Genomic DNA, 20,578 nt, shown 5'->3' with positions numbered 1-20,578 from the left:
TTCTATTTTACAAAGTTGCTGTGAAGATCAAATGACAAAGGTTTATAAAGCATATAGTATTATACTATTTTTCAATCACTTTAACAGTTCTAGAAAGGAAATTGTTTTTACCATGAGACCAATTTTAATTATAATAGTAGTTGAAAACATCAATCTTGACCTTTTGTCTAAAAAAAAAAAAGATTAAAAAGTCATTTCAGTCAAGAGAATATGCCTTGACCTATAAAGACAGTGAATAAGATGATATAATTGTTCTTTTTCCTTCTGTTTTATGAGTATCTGATGGAATGACTGGTCAAGATTTACATTAAGAAAAAGTCTTAATTGTCCACATATACGATATTCCGTTTGGGGCATTGCATAGATGTACATGAATGTGTTGCTAAGGATTTTCCTTTATCTTTCAGAAAAGACCTATTTTTCTTTTTTTAATCCTCACTCAAGGATATGTTTTTCATTGATTTTAGAGATACAGGAAGGTAGAGGGAAAGAGATAGAGAGAGAAACATTGATGTTAGAGAGAAATATCAATCAGTTGCCTCCTGCACATGCCCTGACTGTGGATTGAACCTGCAACCTGGATATGTGCCCTGACCAGGAATTGAACCTGTGACCCTTTGGTGCAACAAGCAACTCTCCAACCACGGAGTGACACCAGCCAGGGCAGCACCTATTTTTCTAAAAAGTCATGTGCCCATGGTGGCTGGGATGGATATCAGTTTCTTACCTGTTGTTTTACATAGGGAATTTCTAAGTCCTACCTGCTCCAGTAATCTCAATGCTCTGTAAGTTTGTCTTTCCAAGCTAAACATGATCTCAAATGGAGCATCCCACCATTTGATCTCAGAGAAGTTACCATAGTTTCTTTTCTGATTATGAGGCAATAGTCCAGGATCATCATGAACCAGTCTGAATCCCCAAGTGCTATGTATCCTAGCATTAGATAATTGTGGAGAGGATGTGTATTCTTTTGGCAACTCAGTTTTAGGATGAAATTTAGTAGAAGATATAGCTGGATGCTATACCTTAGTTCAGAGAATTGACTCTTTTTTTTTTTTTACAAAATAAGCTAAGGTATAATCATGGACTAAAGCTTTATTAGTTTAAGTAGAAAATGGAAAATGCTTATTTACCATACCAACTTTTTAATTGTAGAAAGCAACAACCATGAATCCTTTTGTCATTAGAAAAATTATTTGGCTCTGTACTATTAAATAGAAAAAGGCAAAAGGGCTTTAAAAAAAAATGGAAAAAAAAACTAAGGAAAAGATTAGATAGATAAATAGGTAGGTAGGTGGGTGGGTGGATGGATGGATGGATGATGGATGAATAGATAGATAGATAGATAGATAGATAGATAGATAGATAGATAGATAGATAGATAGATTGGAGCAAAACTCAAGAAGACAGATATCACTGAGGCTTGAAGTAGTCTTTCAGGTTGTCACAGGGCCTCCTTTTAATCTGATTGTAATAGCTTGCAGGAGGGTTGAAATTTCAATAACAGAATGATCAGTATTCTCAGAATAAAGATCATGCAGCAGAAAAATGAACAGGAAAACATTTTAGAAACTATTCATGTCAATGCGTTTGATATGTGTATTTGAAATGTTCTAATCGCACAGTGATGGAATAAAGACTCTTGTGTTCATTTGAAGTAAAAATGAGGCATTGCCAAGCTTTCTGCCTCAGATTTCCCACCTTTGGATCTGTAATTCAAAAGTATGTTCATATTAATTCCTTCTCATTCTCACTGCTACAATATTACCATAGCTTCCAAGGTGGTTTTCCTGTTTCTAGATTCTTTCGCTTCCTACATTATATCCTAGATTAATATATAATGATATCATATCAGTTCAATTCCCTTTCTAAAAGCTTTCCAACAATGTTTCATTCCCTTTTTAAAAAAACCATCTCTATTTTATTTTTAATTGAATTTATTGTTTTAATTGAAGAATCCCGCCAAGAAATTGCAGTCTGTCTAATTTAATTTACCTGTCCCTAAAGGAACTTTATCCTTCAGCCAATCTTACTCTTCTTTGGGTTTACATTCTGCCATCTTATTTCTGTGCCTTTATTCATTGTTTGCTCAGTCTAAAATCTTCACCAACCTGCCCCTATCGGAATGCCAGGCATTATTTGTCAACCCTCTACTAAAGAACCACTTTATCCATGCTCTCTCTCTCTAACCATACCGGCACGAAGTAATTCTCCTCTCCTTCCTTCCCTTTGTATTCTAGTAACACTTAATTATTTAAATTATTCTGTCTACCCTTAATCATGTAGAGGGAGAGAAAGAGAAAGTTAGAAGTTCCTTGTATACTAATAGATACACTGTGTCATTCTTACCACTTAGGCCGGGATGTATTGTGACTTTCTGGTTGGCAGAGCTATGTTTTAAATATCTTTGCAAAACATTTCTCCCTCCCTCCTTCTATTTCTTCATCTCTTGCTCTACCTCTTCAACTCTGTCTCCACATATACAGTCAAACACACACACAGCTAACACTGCACCTTGTATACAATGGGGTTTTATGTTCATTGAAATGGAATGAAACTTTACTAATCTGATGAAGTTCCCATTATCACAGCAAGCACCATAGTTGTTTTATACTGGGGGTGGAGGGGTATTTATTTATTTTATTAGAAAAGAAACTCCTGCCCTGGCCAGTTTGGCTCAGCGTTTGGAGCGTTGGCCTGTGGACCAGAGAGTCCCAGGTTCGGTTCCCACTAGGGGCACATACGAAAAAAGAAAAGAAAAGAAAAGAAACTCCTACATATTTCTTGAATTTGAATCACTTTTAAATTCTAACTAGCTGATAATCTAACAATTTAATCATTTTTATTGTCTGAAACTATAGTGATATAATATCTTTGTTGAGATGAGAAACATTTTCTTAGATATATGAGACAATCATGTTCACTATTTGGGCCAATAATCTTTTTTTTTTTTTTTTTTTGGCATTTATCTTCAGGTAGAGCAGGAGGGAGAAAGGGAGGGAGAGAGAGAGAGAAACATTGATGTGAGAGAGGCACATTGACTGGTTGTCACCTGCATGACCCCAACCAGGGTCAGGGACGAACTGCAACTCAAGTACATGCCCTTAGCGGGAACTGAACCTGGGACTCTCTGGCCCGCAGGCTGATACTCTAACTGCTGAGCCAAACCGGCCAGGGCTGGGCCAATAATCTTTTGAATCAATGAACCAACTTTTAAATATGTATGTGTGTATACACACATATATACACACATACATATATATTTTTTAATTGATTTTTAGAGAGAGAGGAAAGGAGAGAGAGAGAGAGAAACATTGATGTGAGAATGAAACATTAATTGGCTGCCTCCATCATACCCCCTACCAGGGATCAAGCCCATAATCCTGGTATGTTCCCCGACTTGGAATTGAAATGGCAACCTTTTGTTCGTAGGACAACACTCAACCAACTGAGCCATACTGGCTGGGGCTCAGTGAACCTACTTTTAAGCAAATTTCCCATTTATCTTACTGATCATCATTTCCTACCTTAAATATGACAGTATGGGTACTGTGGAATATAATTTAGTACTAAGCGTATTTCTAGCCAGGAGAATTCAAAACTTTTTTCTAAGGACTAAATTTAAGTTTTGAATGATCTACTGTAAACTGGAAGCATATGATCTTCCCAGTTCACTTTGGTCTCAGTATTTTGAGTATAAAATGCTATTCTGCCATGTTTTTCTTGAGCTTGGTTTAATTCCCAAAAGCTTGAACAAATATTTGCTCAAGTATCTAATCCATAATAATGGAAAAGTTAACAAATTAATTTAATCCTCAATGGGCTTAGTAGAATTTATCCTAATTAACTATCATATTTTATTTAGCTAATTTGCTGTCTCTCTATCCAACCCCTGCCCATATACATAGATACATATAGCCCTCCTGAAACTATGACAGGACCAAATCACAGGCTAATTGGTAGGAGTGACATCAGTAATTCGTTTGGAATATTAGAGCTGATTAACCTTCCATAGCTATAATATCAAACGTTGGCCTCACAGTTACTCTTCCCTGATTTTTCATGGTTCTTCTAATTCCTCCTTCACCCTCACTTTCCACAACACATTCCTGTAGGGGTTAATCTCTTCTCATACTTTGTCCCCTGAAAGCTTCTATTCAACAAACATTTACTGGGAACACTTCAGTCTTACATGTTTTAATCTTTTCAACTAGCAGGGCATGGTCTGTTATACCAAATAAAACCCTTCTGGCTTTATCTGAAAACGGACATTTTTTTCAAACATCCCACACTTCCCTCAAAACCTTAATGACATTTCTTCTTCCCTGACTCCCACACACCAGTAACGAATTCCAGCCTGTTACTTCAGCCTCACTGCATGCCACTCCCATATATCACACCCTATAAACTGGACTTCTTGACAATTCCCAACTATGGATACACACTGTGTTTTCCTTCCTCCCAGCTTTATTGAGTCCATTCTTCCTCCCTACAACACCCTGTCCCCCACTTCTACCTGCTGAAAACTCTCCATCGTATAGCATGGAGTTCTGAATTTGGGGAATCCATAAACTCTGAGAAAGTGAACGTAAAATTTTGTAGGAGTACTTAACTACATTTTTCTAAGTAAAAGTGTCATTGTTTTTATCACATCCTCAGAAGGGGACCAAGACTCCCCCCAAATTTAAAAAATAAAGAACTTTTCATTTTCTTCTATATGTCTGAACTACTCTTTTATTTGTGACGCATATTTAATTATATGCTACATACATACATATGCCATACCCTATCTCTCTTGCCAGATTATACTATCCTTGGGTTATAAATTTTTTTTTATCATGATTCCTTGTATACTACATTATATAGGATGGGTGCACAGTCACTGTAAAAACAAAACCTATCTTAAAAAATAAAGCAGGGCTGTGATCCTTTCATGAGATAAGAATTTCCTTCAATGTTTTCATTTAATAAATAGGATGAATATATGTTTAGTATTTTTGTATGCTTTTCAGAAATTCTTATCAACTAGGTGGTCACTAGATGTTCTTGCTTCTCACTGGACTAATTAATGAGCCTCAGAGAATCCATGGGTGTTTGGAACCCTGTGAGCTTCTAGAGGTTCCAGTGTGCTTGCTCAGAAGCTGGTCCTGTCTTTCCACGCTTCCTCCTGTTCCCTGGCCTCTGCAAACTCAGCACGGGCCGAAATCAATTAGAGCAGAACACTTCTACAGCCGAAGGAGCTAGTTCACTTTTAAAATCTGTATTACAAAGGGACACAAGAAACCCAAATTCTCAAAGTCCAAAGAATTCTAGAAAGTCAGCATATCTCTAGGGAGCCCAGTTTGAACCATGATATATTCTGGACACTGTGACTCCCCAAAGCACTTTGAAGCTGTCCACAAATGTTCATTTCCTAATAATCTGGCACCCTAGGGAGTTGTCTGGGAATCTGAGGCCACTGTGGAGTAGCAAGTTAGCAATAGAAGCAGATCATCTAACTTTTTCCCTTTTTTCCAAAAAATAAGTGCTGCTTTATCCAATTTTAAATGGCTGATTAACAAACCCAGACATGGATTTCTCCCTCAGTGTTGCTCAGCTATTATATTTCTGATAGTTTTGACCTTTCATCTCAATGTATAAAATGATAAGATACAGATATTTTATTTTTATTTTTATTTAGTAGATTGAAATCTAACCTCAAAATTGTCACCCTCGAACTTTGATGAAAATGTAGGCATTTTGGTAAATTAAAGTTTTGAGCAAATTTTTCCTGGAAGTGATTGAAACTTATTTCAGCTTTTTTTTTTTTTTTTTTTTTTTTTATGTTTTCTCTTTGAAAAGAAGAGCACTTATTATTGGTGCCCTTTTAAGAGATGTAATACTGAGGTCCTTTATAGTTTTACAGCTTAACATTTTTGGTAAAATGTTTGTTTACTCATTACATTTATTTACTCTTTCTGTAATGTATCTTGTTTCAAGTATAATGATAAACTTTATTAACATCTTGTTTGGCAGAGAAAATGATTTAGAAGTCAGTTTACTTAATTTGTGATCTAAAAAAAGGTTAATAGAATAAATTGTATTATAGCTTATGAATTAATTAATATCTATTTTAAGAATAATGTTTTATCATTTCTAATCAAACTTTCTTCTCAGTATTACATTTCATTAACTCCAGGGAGGAAGAACCAGTAGTTTCAGAAAATAATATAAAATTAAATTAAAACTTAATTCTCACATTGTTTAGAAGAAAATTATGTATAATTGAGACTGAATGTCTGTGTATAAATTATTCTACCACAAAGAAATTGGAAAGCTGATAGGGGAAAAAAAATAATTTTCTATGGATATTGCCATCCTTTCTTTTTGTGTGGTGGGAGGTGACAGTTTGTTAAAATTGTAAGGCATCATTACTTTCCATAGCCATTGTAAAATACAAGTAAGTTAACTATGCTTTAAAGCATTAAATATTTTTATAACTGTTTATTCTGAATTGTTGATTTGATCAGTTGGTAAAAATAAAAATAATGATATGGATTTTCTCTCTTAAATTATATAATGTGATTTTTATTTAACTTTAGTTAATATCGTTAATATAACCTAGTAGCCAAATACAGTGTTCAGAACTTGTTTTTATAGTACATGCTACATTAGGAGCTGATGGGTAGATATCTTTAAATATGAGGTTATCAAGAACACATCTCATATCTCATTGGCACCTGCTACTTAATTAAGGTGTTAGATTGCTCATGGTGTGCTGAGATCATGTAGAATCAAACTTTTCTGTGGTTCTCCCTTTTCTTTGTTGGCTCTGAATTGTTTTTCTCTTCTGTGTTCCATTTCTGCTGTCCTTTCTAATGGCTCTTCCCCACCACCATATCCTAAAACATAATGTAGGGGCCATGATTACATCTTAATGTTTGTTCATACTAATGATCCTCCACTTTCCAAATTTTAATACAGGGTTAAGAGAGGGGTGGATAGATTTAGTAGCTTTTGAACATTAATGAAGGTGTCTTTGCACATTTGCATTAAAATACTAATGCATGTTAAACAAAATCTTTCTTTTATGACAGAATAAAACAAATATTAAATAGTCTTTGAGGGGAGACTATTTAGAAAGAGTGGTTACTGTCCCTCATCTTGAACTATGAAAGTCAAGAATTTTTTTCTCATAACTAGAAAAATCCACTGGGGTTCCTGCTCCTCTGGTCTCCATTCTGATTAAAATTAGAGAATGTTAAAAAAAAAAAAAAAAGGTTTACTTTTGTGATTGGGCTTATTACTGGTGTGCATATATTTATTTTATTTTATTTTATTCTTTGGGGGTGGGGGAAGATGGTGGACATACACTTAGTGAGAGTTATTCAGTTGCCACCATTCAAGAAGAAATTGAACTTTAAAAATCTATCAAAAATTCTCTGGTGAGCCTTTTATTACTATCTTGTCTTGAGCCCTTTTTTTAATGACATCTATTATCAGATTGAAATGGCGATTGAGACGCTGCAAAAGTCTGACGGTCTGTCCACTCACAGAAGCTCTCTTCTCAACAGCCATGTAAGTTGCCTCTTTGTGTAAACTAATCTCTTGCTTGTTCTGCATGTGTTGCTGGCTTCTAAATGCTTGTTTTATTTATTTACTTATTTATTTTGCTTCTTAACCTTCCTTTCTCAGCCCCTATGATCTCTGTATCACTTACTGGCTATTTTGTACAGTGGAATATCTTAAAAATAGAGTCCTCAATGTATTGCTTTACTAAGTTTTTGTACTGTTTTGGTACAGAAATAACATTTCCAAGTTAATAACAAGCTGCTATTTTTACTTGTAAAATGTAATTCAAGACAATATTAAACATTTTAAGTTTTCTATTTCGATATTTATTTACTGTGAAGTAAATGCTTATTATCTGCCTCTCTATGTCTGTCTGAGACAGAGATATATTTATATCTACTTATATGTCCAGTAATATTCTTTAAGTAGAAAAAATATTATTAATGCCAAACCCAGTGCTAAAATGTTTGAAAATGATCTGTTTATCAGTAAGGCTATGTAAGATGGCAGGAAGCAGCTGCTTAGAGAAGCTCAGGGCCTAAGACCTGAAGAAAAATGACACTGGGCCTAAAGAAGTGAGGCTATAGATAAGCTATAAATTGCTAATACTTGAGACAAAACAGGAGTAGTGTTACTATTTCTTGAAGCTTTTAACTGTTATCCGATGCAGCATCACCACAACACTGGTAAGTGCAAGATGAGTGATGACAGTTTTCTGGAACTGTAAACATTTCCATCGAATGTCCAAATTTTGGGGAACCAGTAAAAATGCCAATTAAAATTATTTTGTTACCATGATTTCTGAATATATGGGGAAAGTACATAGACCTTTGAATCAAATGTTTTAGATAAATCTTCTGCTAAATTAATATCAGTAACAATATAGTAAGAATTAGTTTTCCATCCCCACTGACAATGTATTTATTCTTAAATTTAGAAATACATTATTATAATTTTTAAAAATTCTTCATATTTTGTGACTGAAAAGTCCAAATTTTATTTACCCAAATGAAATTTCAAAAATATTATTATTATTTCTGTAAACCTGAAGCCTTTGGCTCATAGAAAATGTTTTCTATATGCTTTTTAAAGATTTGAATTCTCAAACATTTAACTTCTATATTCCAACACAACACTAAATACTGTGTTCTTACACAGTTGTTTTTAGATGAAGTATTTTGTCTTGTTTCTTTCTCAAGAGGAAGTATGGTAAATAAAAACAGATTAACCAACTTGGAGAATGCCTGCAATTTTGGTGAAAATTATAGATATAAATTTTAAAATAATATATCTTAGCCTTTCTTTTTGAAACGAATATAATTTTTTCCCTTTTCTGAAAATTTGTATGCAGTATGCCACTCTTTTATATGTTCCATAAGTATATCCCTTTTGTGTTAGCATGAGTCTGTGGTTGTGGGTTAAGGCTGATTTACTGTATATTATTAGGTGTATATTTTGGGGAGGGCGTGATGATTAATTGGTGTTTGTATCTTGAAAATGGCAAGTGAAACTGTTGTTCATGTTCAGTCAAAATATCCAGGGACATCAGAAAACAAACCACTAGGAGTTTCCAGTTACCGTTTACGAATTTTCAGAAATTTAAGAAGTTGGGTTTTGATATTCAATTTCCATTTCAGAGACATAGTTTAGTAAATATATGTTTAATTTTAACTTGAATCATTCATCTTAGTATTTTCATGAACAATAATGTGGATATAAGAATTTTTGTATAGTTTTATTTGTTGATTGGTTTGAAACTTCTCAAATATGTTGGGTTTTAGGAAATTATTATTTTCTTCTAGAATTCATAAAGTAGTATTTAGTGTTAATGAATGTGTGAATTAAGCTGCATAAACAACAGTTAAATATTTGTCACTCCATGGCTTTATATTTTTTTATTACATAGCGTGACAGATCTTCCTTACTGTTTATAACTGCCAGAGACATTTCAATAGAAAGAGAGTGGGTGTAAATGTTGCCTGATGCAGTAATAATCTTTCTCTAGGTGACCTGTTTCTATTACACCTCTGAGGTACAGTTAAATTCATTTAAAAACACGTTTATAGTCAAGTCTTTAGAAATACAGATGATTCTACAGATGGTATGGAAAGAGTGGAGAAAAGTTCAGTGTTTCTGCTGACCAGTCAGGTTTCCTTTCTCCCTGAGCACAGAAGATCCTGTTGTCTTTCTGTTCTTGGAAAGTTAGTGATGCTCCTGGTTCTTGTGAGATTTATCTAAACAACCAGAGTAAACTACTGCATGCATTCTAGTCAAAAGCCACCTCCTAAGAGTATTTTAAATTCTGTTAACCTAATTGGTGAATTTCAGTTGTGCAGAAATACTTTAGTAGAGAGGTTATTTTTAAATGAAATACTGTTACTATTTTAAATGTCAGTAAACTATAAGTTGCCTTTATCTCTCACTGTATAGGACTGATATGAAATTATTTGAAGTTTGTGGGATTCTTTGAAGAGGACACAAATTCAACTTTATGATAATAGTTCTCTGATTTATCAGTTTCTACAAAGGGTCAATTTCATTAGACAAAAAATTAAGAGAAATTGTCGATAATTTGCATCCCATGTTTATCAGTTTCTAAAGAAGGACCTGAATCATGATTTCTTAACCCAAAATCTGTTGTCATTCTATTTTGTAGTATGGACTAGAACAGATTTTTATTTTCTGTTTATGCATTTGATTATTCATGGTAATTCAGAAAATTTTTGTTAGGGTTAAATCACAAAAATAATCCCCTCTCAGTAAAATCCAACTTGATTACTTTGTTTTTCATCTTTCTGCATACCAGATGATGGATGGGGGATTACATTTGGTATCCCTTTTCAGCATATTCTTAAGTATCTTTGGTACTGCTGCTCTGTTTTTATAATTATTATGTCGTTATTATCCAGGTTGAAATGCATGTCTAACTTGTTGGTTTTATATTCTTTGTAGTGTCCCACCTGTGACTGAGTACACTTAAACTGAATGCCATGTTTTAGTCTATTAACAATAACATAAATGGATTATTTCGGTAGTAGCATCTTGTAGGCAAACAAAAAGTATTCATTGAAAAGTGAAAGTTCAAGGAGTGTAGGGACTTTATGTTTGGTCCACTGATGCATCCTTGGTGTCTGAAATAGTGCCTGATGTATAGTAGATGCTCACTAAAGATTTGTTAAATGAATGGATGTAAGAAACAAGTAATAGAAGGGAACAGATCTTACCTTCAGTATTCTAAGTAATTTTACCAATCATGTGTATATTTATTTGGGACCTTATATATGCATTGTTTTGTTATCCAGAATGCTTCAGTGGGTGTATGTGTGAATATTGTTAGTAGAGAGTGGACTTCTCCCTGCTTACCATTGAGTGAAAGAATATTATGATAACTCTACCATTTACCCATGCACACCTGTCAGTTAAAAAATAGAGTGCTGTTTTTTCCTCCAAATAATTGAATCCTTCGGAAAATTGTGGCCTAGAGTGATAACATTAATCTCCATGTTTTTAGAATGGTACTTTTGATTTAACTTTACATCAGTCAGTTAGTTTAAATGTTTTTATTTCTACATTTTTTGTATGTGAAGATGCTGAAGGTAAAGGATATGTAGTCTACCTAAATCAAATTAGAATATTGTAATTCTCTTCATGGAAAACTTTATTTTATACTCCTTCTCTGATGTGATTAATATAAATCGGCATTTAATGATTTTGATTCTATTCTATTTGTGATATTTTAGATCATAAATTTGAATGTAGAAATGTTCTTAAGTTAATTGTTTCCAATTTTCACATCATGTTCTTCAGCTTGTGCATTTTTTTAAAATTCCATTTAAAGTACACAAAAAACTTTAAGCATTAATTTTATAGACTTTTCACAATTTAGCAAATAATTATTTCATGACTTTTTCTGGTTTTAGCTACTGAAATAAATATATTGAGCTCAAAGCAAAACCTTGTTTTATACTCACTCTTCCTTGACTTTGCTGTACTGTAAATATAAGTTATGACAGAAATAAGACATCAAAATGCATATCATCAGTGAACTGAACTTAAAATAAGTCCTAATGGATAATAATTCATTTGGGGAAAAATGCCCAAATGTTACATTTGGATGTTAATTGGAGAATGCAAGATGTATTTTGTTTTATTTGTCAATGACTATTTCCCTTTGGAAAAAAATAGGACCTATTCATCTTCCTTAATCTATACTGATTAATACAGGTTAAAGGCAAAGATCGAAAGATGCAATTATCTTAGTTTCCACCCTTATAGGAATTTATGTTCATTACTAGAGTAATCAGCTTTTAAAGATAAAGGTTAAAATTTCCTGTGGTATTTTCTGGGCTTTTAAAATCATAAGTGTAAACAAATATTTTATAAGACATAAAAGAATAAAAGGAATAGCAATAGTTTAGTTCTAAATTACTTAATGCTAGTGTTGAAATACATTTTATTAAACACAATACCCAAAGGAAAAAATATATCTTATAATAGGCATGCCTTGGGCAGTGCATAGAGTGTTTGCCTTTATGTTATACTTAACTGCCAAGTTTCTCTTACAGTAAAATTAATTCTTTCTTATACTGTATTCAGGCTCAAATGTCTGATTTACAATTTTATCACTGTCAAAACTTGAAGGTTAAATACAAGCATGCACAATGCAGATATAATTCCCAGCTAAATCTCAAAGTATTATCTGGTAGGTCTTAAACCAGTTTCCAGGTACCAGTGAGTCCCTGGGGGCACTGCCCCTAGATGGTGCAGTTGCGGGCAGGCTTCCTCACTAGCCGGTCCTGGCTGCAGCAGTGCCACGCCCTCTAGGGCTTTTACTTCTACCTGACTTCCTTCTGCTTTTCCAAAGTGATCTCCAGGCTTCTGGCAAGGAACACAAATTCCTCCTCCTGCAAACGAGGCAGGGAACAAAATGCAGCTTTGCTACTGTCAAAATTATTTACCAGAATACCTACTCTTGTGGAATTTTTCAACCAACTAATGACATACATACATACATACATACATATGTACATAAATCCATCCATCCTATGTAAATATATGTACACATGTTTATGTGTGTATACACACACTCACATATATATTACAAATAAACTTGGATTGTTTTAAAAACCTGGTTTAGAAATGAAGAATCTTTAAAAATGTAAACCCTTATAATAAGAACAATCAGTTTGCCAAACAGTCCAGATTATTTGACTTGCTCAGCCATCTCAGAGGACCATATAGCCAATCCAATAAAAGCTTTATTTTCCCTAAATTATTCATTAGATTTGACTAATATCATTTAGCTTCTGAGTATTTTAAAGCCAACTTTTGCTGCAATTATCTCTCTTTCTATGAAAAGATTTATTTAATTAAAAATGGTCTGATTAACTCATATGTATAAACATACCTTTGGACTAAAAATATTTCATATTAAACTTTAACATTTGCACTATTTTTCACTTTTATAGAAGACAATTTATGATAATACCCTTAAATATTTTATTGGATTTGAATTTTTCAAATTCTATTTAAAAATTTTTATTTTTATCTATAATTTTCTTGACCATGAGAGATTATTAAACTCATTTTTAGATATTTGTCTTTACTTTTATATAATTAAATGCTAAAAGAAAACTAGTAAATAGTTCGGGTAGTTTACAGAAATATTTCTTTGAATTGCATGTAAAATATCAACTCTTTATCATACTGCTACAGGGCATGAGAATTGTGTTGGGACAAGTATAGTGGAATATTTACTTGCTGCCTTTGTGGAAATAGCAGCTAGCATGTGCGGAATCAGGAGATGCGTTGGAAACCAGGCCAACCACTGAGATAATATGTGACCTTAAGAAAGTCATTTAAATCTATTTTAGTTCTCCTTTTGTAAATAAATAAATGAACAAAAAAATAATTTAATTTTAAATTTAATAATTTGCTAATATTAAAAGTCAATAATACATACCTAGGTTAGATTTTCTAAAAATTTCTTGCTCATTCTATACTTTAAATATTACTTTTTAAAAATACACCCAGAACATAAAATTTTAAAATGTGAACTATGACTGAGAAAATATTGCTTTACCAACTACAATTGTAGTGTGCCTTCCAAAATTATGGAAAAAACAAACAAACAAACAAAAACCAATAGTTTTGAGGTAGAAAAGTTTAAATGATTATAATAAATGATTCCTTTTCTTTACATATAATTTTTTTTTTTTTTTTTTTTTTTACCAATATCTAGTGAGTTTCTTTCTAGGGAAGAAATTACTAACTTTTTTTTTCTTTCTGCTTGCAACATTCTGTCTCAGTAGTTAAATACCATTATTGTATTATCTTGTGTAAGTAAATTACAATTTTATCAAATGAATAAAACCTTAATATAAAAAATCATACAGGGAAACCTGCTGTTCATGTCTTACAACAAGCTAGCTCTAAAGACACCTGTGTGTCATGCTGCTAGGTTTAGTAACATATTTTGTTCTGTAACAATTATAAATTATTTTTTATGACAATTTAATGGGATTATTTGAATTCCCTGAAGAGGTGTTTGTCTCCTAAAATAGCTACCAATACAGAAAAAATTATTTTCTCTCTACATGTGTTTGGAGTGGAGATGGTCTGAGGTCATAAGGGATGTATAGCTGTTTACATTTCTGAGAGTTTTCAAAGTCAGATTACACTGGCTTCTAAATGACAACAGTCTACCCTAGTACAAGGCTTGATGAAGATCTAAGTATCTCTGTACATTGTACTTGCAGACATTTCTGTAAATTGTGTGGTTTCTCTGTGTTGACTCTGTCTTGTTTACACTAGCTCCAGTGGCTGTTGGACAATTATGAGACAGCAGAAGGAGTGAGCCTTCCCAGAAGCACTCTATACAACCACTACCTGCGACACTGTCAGGAACACAAACTGGACCCAGTCAATGCTGCTTCTTTTGGAAAACTAATAAGGTCAATTTTTATGGGGCTACGAACCAGGAGATTGGGAACTAGGTTAGTATTGAAAAATAAGATAATAAATTACTCTCTTTTCTTCAAACTACAGCTGTTCAGTATATTGTTTGAGCGAAAGTACTTGATTACAGATAACATATAGATAAGAAGTACAGAATTACCTCAGTTTATAAATCCCCAAAAGAAAAGGAAAGTTTATTACTCAACAAATACTACCAAACCAGACTGATGCACTGTCCTAGACATCAGCTGAGCAAAGCTTTGAGAAGAGCTGTTCTCAAATCACACAAAAAGTAGCAGACCAGCTTGTTAGTGCAAGATTTACATATGATGCCTTAAAAGTTAATATATATCACTGTCTTCTCTTTTTGAAAATGGCCATACCAAAGATGATGAGTAAAGTAACATAGTAAGTGGAAAACTATGTATCTGTTGACTGTTGAAAAATAACATTGAAATGTCTATAAATAACTCTTCTATTTCAATAGAGTAAGAAATTAAAGCTGAATTTTTTCCTTTCATATCTGGAGACCAATTAAAAATCATTTGAACTTGAAAAATATGGATGTTTAAAACCCTCATTAATGACATGGTCCTATTTAACCTCTTTTTAGCCTTTTTTAAATTCTTGACTGTGAAACCATACATGATTGAAAGTAAAAATAGAGAATAGTTTTATTGAATGAAAGTCAATGAAGTGAAGAATACTTAGTTTTTCTGTTTCCTTCCTTGTCAAAATATGATAAAAATAATACTTAGAAATATGGAGATTTATTTTTACTTTTCTATAATTTTTACAAATTATCATAACACAAATATTTTAAGTAGCTGGGCAGAAAGATAGGGATTTTTTTATTTCCTAAATCTTACAGAAATCCATATTAAATAGTATAAAAATAAAGATGCTATACTTAATAACATTAGATGATCTACCTTTAATTAGTTACAAGTCATAGCTTCATAGTATTCTAATAAAGGATTTTAAAATAGTCTTAATAAAATAAATAGAATCTTACTAATTGACCATATAAATTTATACTGAAAAGAGGAGTGTGTCGGTTTTATGAGATTTATAAGGTCTGTATGTATTCAAAGTGAATTATTTCTTTCTGTTGCATTTCAAGTGATTATACAGCTTTCAGACTGCTAGAGGTTTAGTTTTCTCATAAGTCTATTTTCTTCCACCTATACTGGTTTTCAGTTCCTTGAAATAAAAGCTGTTTGTTTCTTGAGTATTTTCCCCCCACCCTGAACCTGGAAAATAATTGTTCGGTGAAAACCATTGTTTGGGACCTAACCTCCTATCTCCTTGCTGATGGCTCAGTAGTTATGCATACCATGCCAATATTTTGAAACTCTGGGCTTTATTCAACATTCTAATAGCTGTATTGTTGTGCTTCTTTTGTAACTGAAAGGGAATTTCAATAGATACTATTCTGAGGCTCCATTCAAATCTTGAAACACATCTTTAAAATAGAAAGTGACAAAATTAGCGTTGTTTGGGTTTATGAATGAGTAGAATCCATACTCTATCAGTACATATTGCAGTATTGCAGCATTTACTTTAGGGTGTTCTTTCCCCCATTTCTTACTGTGTAACAATTATGTCTCCTGTTCCTTTTAAAATTGTTATATAGTATTTATAATTAATGATAGAAAGCACAGCAGAGAAGAATAAGAAAAAAAAATAAGTACTATGGGGAATGTTTAAACAAATGTTGGGTTATAAAGAAAGCAGAACTCTCATATAGAAAAACTGACAATTGTAGGGGTCAAAGTACTATGTCTTTCTACCATGGAAACTGTATTAGCTCCACTGTCTACCTCTAAACCAAGGAACAGGAAGAAAATCAGTATCAATCATCAGCCACTTTAACTCAGATACTTTTCTTTTAAAGCAAAGTATATGCAGAACTTTTATTTATCCAGCAATAAGATTAACTAGTGAATTCATTAAATCCAGAACCAGACCTTTTCTCAAGTTTTGTAACTAAGTAAAAAGTAAATAAAATCACCATTTCTAAACAAAGACAAATGAAAAAGTACCTTTTGTAAATCCCATTTACAAATTAAGTTTATTCCAAGACTTTGGGACTTGCTGACCTCCCCCATCCATCACCAATGGGATAGAAAGAACGACCTTCCCTGCCCTAACCAAACAAATGCTGATTTGTAAGAAACTGAAAAGAAACTGGACACTTCATCTCTTTTGTGGTCTCACAAGAGAGACATCATTTCACTCCGTAGCCCTGTCATCTGCTTCCCACCCCTACCACTACTCCCTGTCACTCTCCACTGTGTACCATAGGACACTACTAATTGGGTTTGCTCTATTCTGTCGTGGATTTTGGAGACAAGATCTAATCTCTGCGAGTGGAAGTCCTTTCTTTAAAGGCATTAATTTTTCACACCCGTTTGTTTTGCTAAAACTGTGTAGGTACTCAGATGCCCTACATTTATTTTCTTTTTACATTTTTTTTTCTTTATTGATTTTAGAGAGGGAAAGAGAGATAGAAACATTGATGAGCCAGAACATTTGGCTGCCTCCTGCGTGCCCCTCACTGGGGATTGGGCCCACAACCTGGGCATGTGCCCTGACCAGGAATCAAACCGGCGACCTTTTGGTGCATGGGTCAGTGTTCAACCACTGAGCCACACTGGCTGGGTGTGGCTAACAATATTGCCGTGGCTGGTTTGGCTCAGCAGTTAGAGCATTAGCCTGTGGACCAAAGAGTCAGGTCTGATTCCCAGTCAAGGGCATATACCTGGGTTGCAGGTTCCAACCCTGGCCCTAGTCAGGGTCCGCAGGAGGCAACCAATCACTGTGTCTTTCTCACATCAATGTCTCTCTCTCTCTCCTCCTTCCTCCCTCCTTCCTTCTCTACCTAAAAGAATCAATGGAAATATATCCTTGGGTGAGGATTAAAATAAATAAATAAAACTAACAATATTATTTATATAACAGGATTAGCATGTGTTTTCATATATATAGGGTTCATCTAATATATGATTTTTAATCTTGGAAGTAAAATTTTACGCCTTTTGTTTTTGTTTTTATATATTATCATCATTGTTGAACTTAAGAAATTTAACCATAATTCAGTAATATCATTGCTATGGATATCTTATGTTGCAATTATCTCACAACATTTATTTTCCTATTTTATTTTAATTGGATTTATTGGTGTGGGGTTGGTTAATAAAATTATGTATGCTTCAAGTGTACAATTCTATAATACATCAACTGTATATTGTATTGTGTTGTATTTTATATAAAATATTTAATCTGCACTCCACTTGCATTTCTTGTAAATGGAAGAAAAAAATTGAAAAGAGCACTGAGCCCTGGCCGGTTTTGCTCGGTGGTTAGAGCGTCAACCTGCGGTCCAGAGAGACCCGGGTTCAGTTCCCGCCAAGGGCATATACTTCGGTTGCAATTTGTCCCCGACCCTGATTGGGTCATGTGGGTGGCAGCCACTTGATGTGTCCCTTTAATGTTGATGTTTCTCTCTCTCTCTCTCTTTCTCTCTTCCTCCCACTCTATCTGAACAAAAAGAAAAAAATGAAAAAATGTCCTCGGGTGAGGATAAAAAAAAAAAAAAAAGAAAAGAAAAGAGCACTGATATCTGGCTATATATAGGTTTGTGAAAAACTATTTTCTCTTTGTAAAAATTTACATATTTAATATGTTATTTTTGCAAGAATTTCAAATTTCATTCAGAGCTAAACTGTCATTTCTAATAAGAAACATGAATTTTCTCCTGAACATGGAGGAATTGTGGCGTTTTTATTCTAGGTGGAAATTTGCCATTTTCACAGAGAAATTACCCCATGTCTGTTGTGACATATCTAATTCAGCCTGCAAAACTAATATGAATCCATAAAAACAGAGACTAATAAAATATGTTTCAAAATGAATAAATGCATGCTTCTTTTTAGGTTTCAAAATATTAAATATAATAGACTTCACCACAACATCTTGCATCAGTGAAGTTATCTTCATCATCCCTGCAGTAATAGAACTTGAAAAATGTAGAACTTACCTAAGAAAGGTAGAATTAAGATTTTTTTCTGTTGGTTCTGTATAACCTCTTTATTATAAATTCTTCTTTAGTGTGCAACCCTTTATCCTGTTAATGAATTTTTGTTGGTCAGCAATTTTTTTTCTCACTATTACCCTTTCTAAATTAAATTTAAAATATAAATTTGAAAATAAAATGTAACTTAAATGGAATAAAGAGACTATTTGACAATATTTAAGTGAAAGTTTATAAGGAAAGACTTTTTTAGGGCCTTGAACCGATGGATTCAGCATCTTACTTTGATTCCTCAAAATGTAGCCACCATCAAAATATATAAGTATCCAGACACATCACAAATATATAACATGAATATGCTGCTTTTATATATTTTTCCAAACGTGAAGTTATATGGACATCCTATATGATTAATATTGGTTTGACTGACTTTTTGTGTCTCTAATGTTTGTTGTTCTTTTATGAAGAGGAAACTCCAAGTACCATTACTATGGGATTCGTGTCAAGCCAGATTCCCCTCTTAATCGTCTTCAAGAAGATATGCAGTATATGGCTATGAGGCAACAACCCATGCAACAGAAACAAAGGTAGCCTCTGCAGTTATCATTGACATGTCAAAGCTATGTATTTCTTTATATGTTCGGTTTCCGTTTTTTTCTGAACAAATAGAACAAACACCTAAGTGTGCAAGAATGTCACTATTGTTGGCGTGCTTTCACTACAGACAGTTCTCAAACATGATTTAGAATTTTATTCTTTCTGCCTATTTTTCAAATCTTTTAAAATTACTTACCAGTCAGCCTGTTTGGCCTCTTTAGGTTAATTGTGACATCCCAAGCTATTCAGGCAGGGAAACTAAATGCAAAACATACCCGAGCAAATACCAGCTGGAGAAATGTATTCTGTATTCATGAGTCTCTTTCCTGCTGTCCTGCACATCTCTCAAGACATTCTTTTTGACACAGTATAAATTCTTGCAGAATGTTTGGGACTTCTTATACTTTCTTTGAATCCAACTTTCCTAGATGTAGAATTGTAGGTATTAGAGCTGTAAGAGATCTCAAGCACTCATGGAGCGAGGGAGGGAGGGAGGGAGGGAGGGAGGGAGGGATAAAATCATAGATCTTAGAATTGAAAAATACCTCAATCTAGTCTGGCCCCACAGCCTTGTGACAATCAAAGCATTAATATACCTATTTTTCACTTAAGTCTCAGATAAAATGATTTACACAAGCCCATGATGCTGTTATATAGCCAAGGGCCTTCTAGTCTTATGTGACTTATATCATAGTTTGGAGTAAGTAAAATTAAAGATCTCTGTCTCTCTCTACCAGTATAGTTCAGCTCTGGCAGTAGTTATAATTTCCCTTTTAAATTGAGCGTGCTGAATTAGATAGCAGAAAGGAAGCCTACACATAGGTAATCAGATAATCTGCATCAGTCTGCCTAATCCATTGATCTGGGATGATTAGTCCCTTGGCCATCAGAAGTATTAGCCCTAAGTCATTGCTGGAAAAAGAATATCACATAGTAGTTCTTTTATTACTTAGTCAGCAAGTACTAATTGAGTCTCTGCTATGTGCTAGGCCCTGAGTTCAGAGAGAAGACACAGCCCCTACTTTTGAGGAATTAAGAAATTAGAAGGAGAGCCACACGGGTTTGTTGTGCTTTGTTTTGTTTTTAAGTAATGTGGTGTGAGAATTACTAAAATAAAGCTTTGATCAAGGACCTATTGGAATACAGAGGAATTTTTATCAAATTCTTGGGGAGAGAGGATTGGAACATTTCATAGAGAAAGTGCTATTTGAGTAGGGACTTGGAGGGATCAGAAAGAGAGGAACATTCAGGTAGAGGGACAAATGTAAACAAAAGCACAGAGGGATAAAGTTCACGATGTCTTTGGTAAATGCTCTGATTTGGTGAGATTGGCATTGCAAGAGAAGAATTGAGAAGGTTGAGTAGTTCAGTGGGCGATGAGATTTAAAAAGTAGTTTGGGTCATGGATTAATGGATTTAGTGGTACATGAAGTCAAG

At 33.6% G+C, this 20,578-nt stretch overlaps 1 protein-coding gene across 2 annotated transcripts in view; it reads left to right on the top strand.

The window, feature by feature from the left end:
* RFX3 (regulatory factor X3) overlaps window positions 1-20,578 on the top strand; it is a 290,497-nt gene that overhangs the window by 198,403 nt on the left and 71,516 nt on the right. For both annotated transcript variants that reach the window (XM_036261527.1, XM_036261528.1), the window contains 3 exons: window positions 7,483-7,557; window positions 14,365-14,546; window positions 19,012-19,131. In XM_036261527.1, the coding sequence (XP_036117420.1) occupies window positions 7,483-7,557; window positions 14,365-14,546; window positions 19,012-19,131 (377 nt within the window). The remainder of the gene's footprint in view (window positions 1-7,482; window positions 7,558-14,364; window positions 14,547-19,011; window positions 19,132-20,578) is intronic.

This window comes from Molossus molossus, unplaced genomic scaffold, assembly GCF_014108415.1.
Source record: "Molossus molossus isolate mMolMol1 unplaced genomic scaffold, mMolMol1.p scaffold_m16_p_14, whole genome shotgun sequence".
Taxonomy (NCBI): Eukaryota; Metazoa; Chordata; class Mammalia; order Chiroptera; family Molossidae; genus Molossus; species Molossus molossus.
The sequence above is the reverse complement of the archived record's forward strand: the minus strand, read 5'-3'. Positions and strand labels throughout refer to the sequence as shown.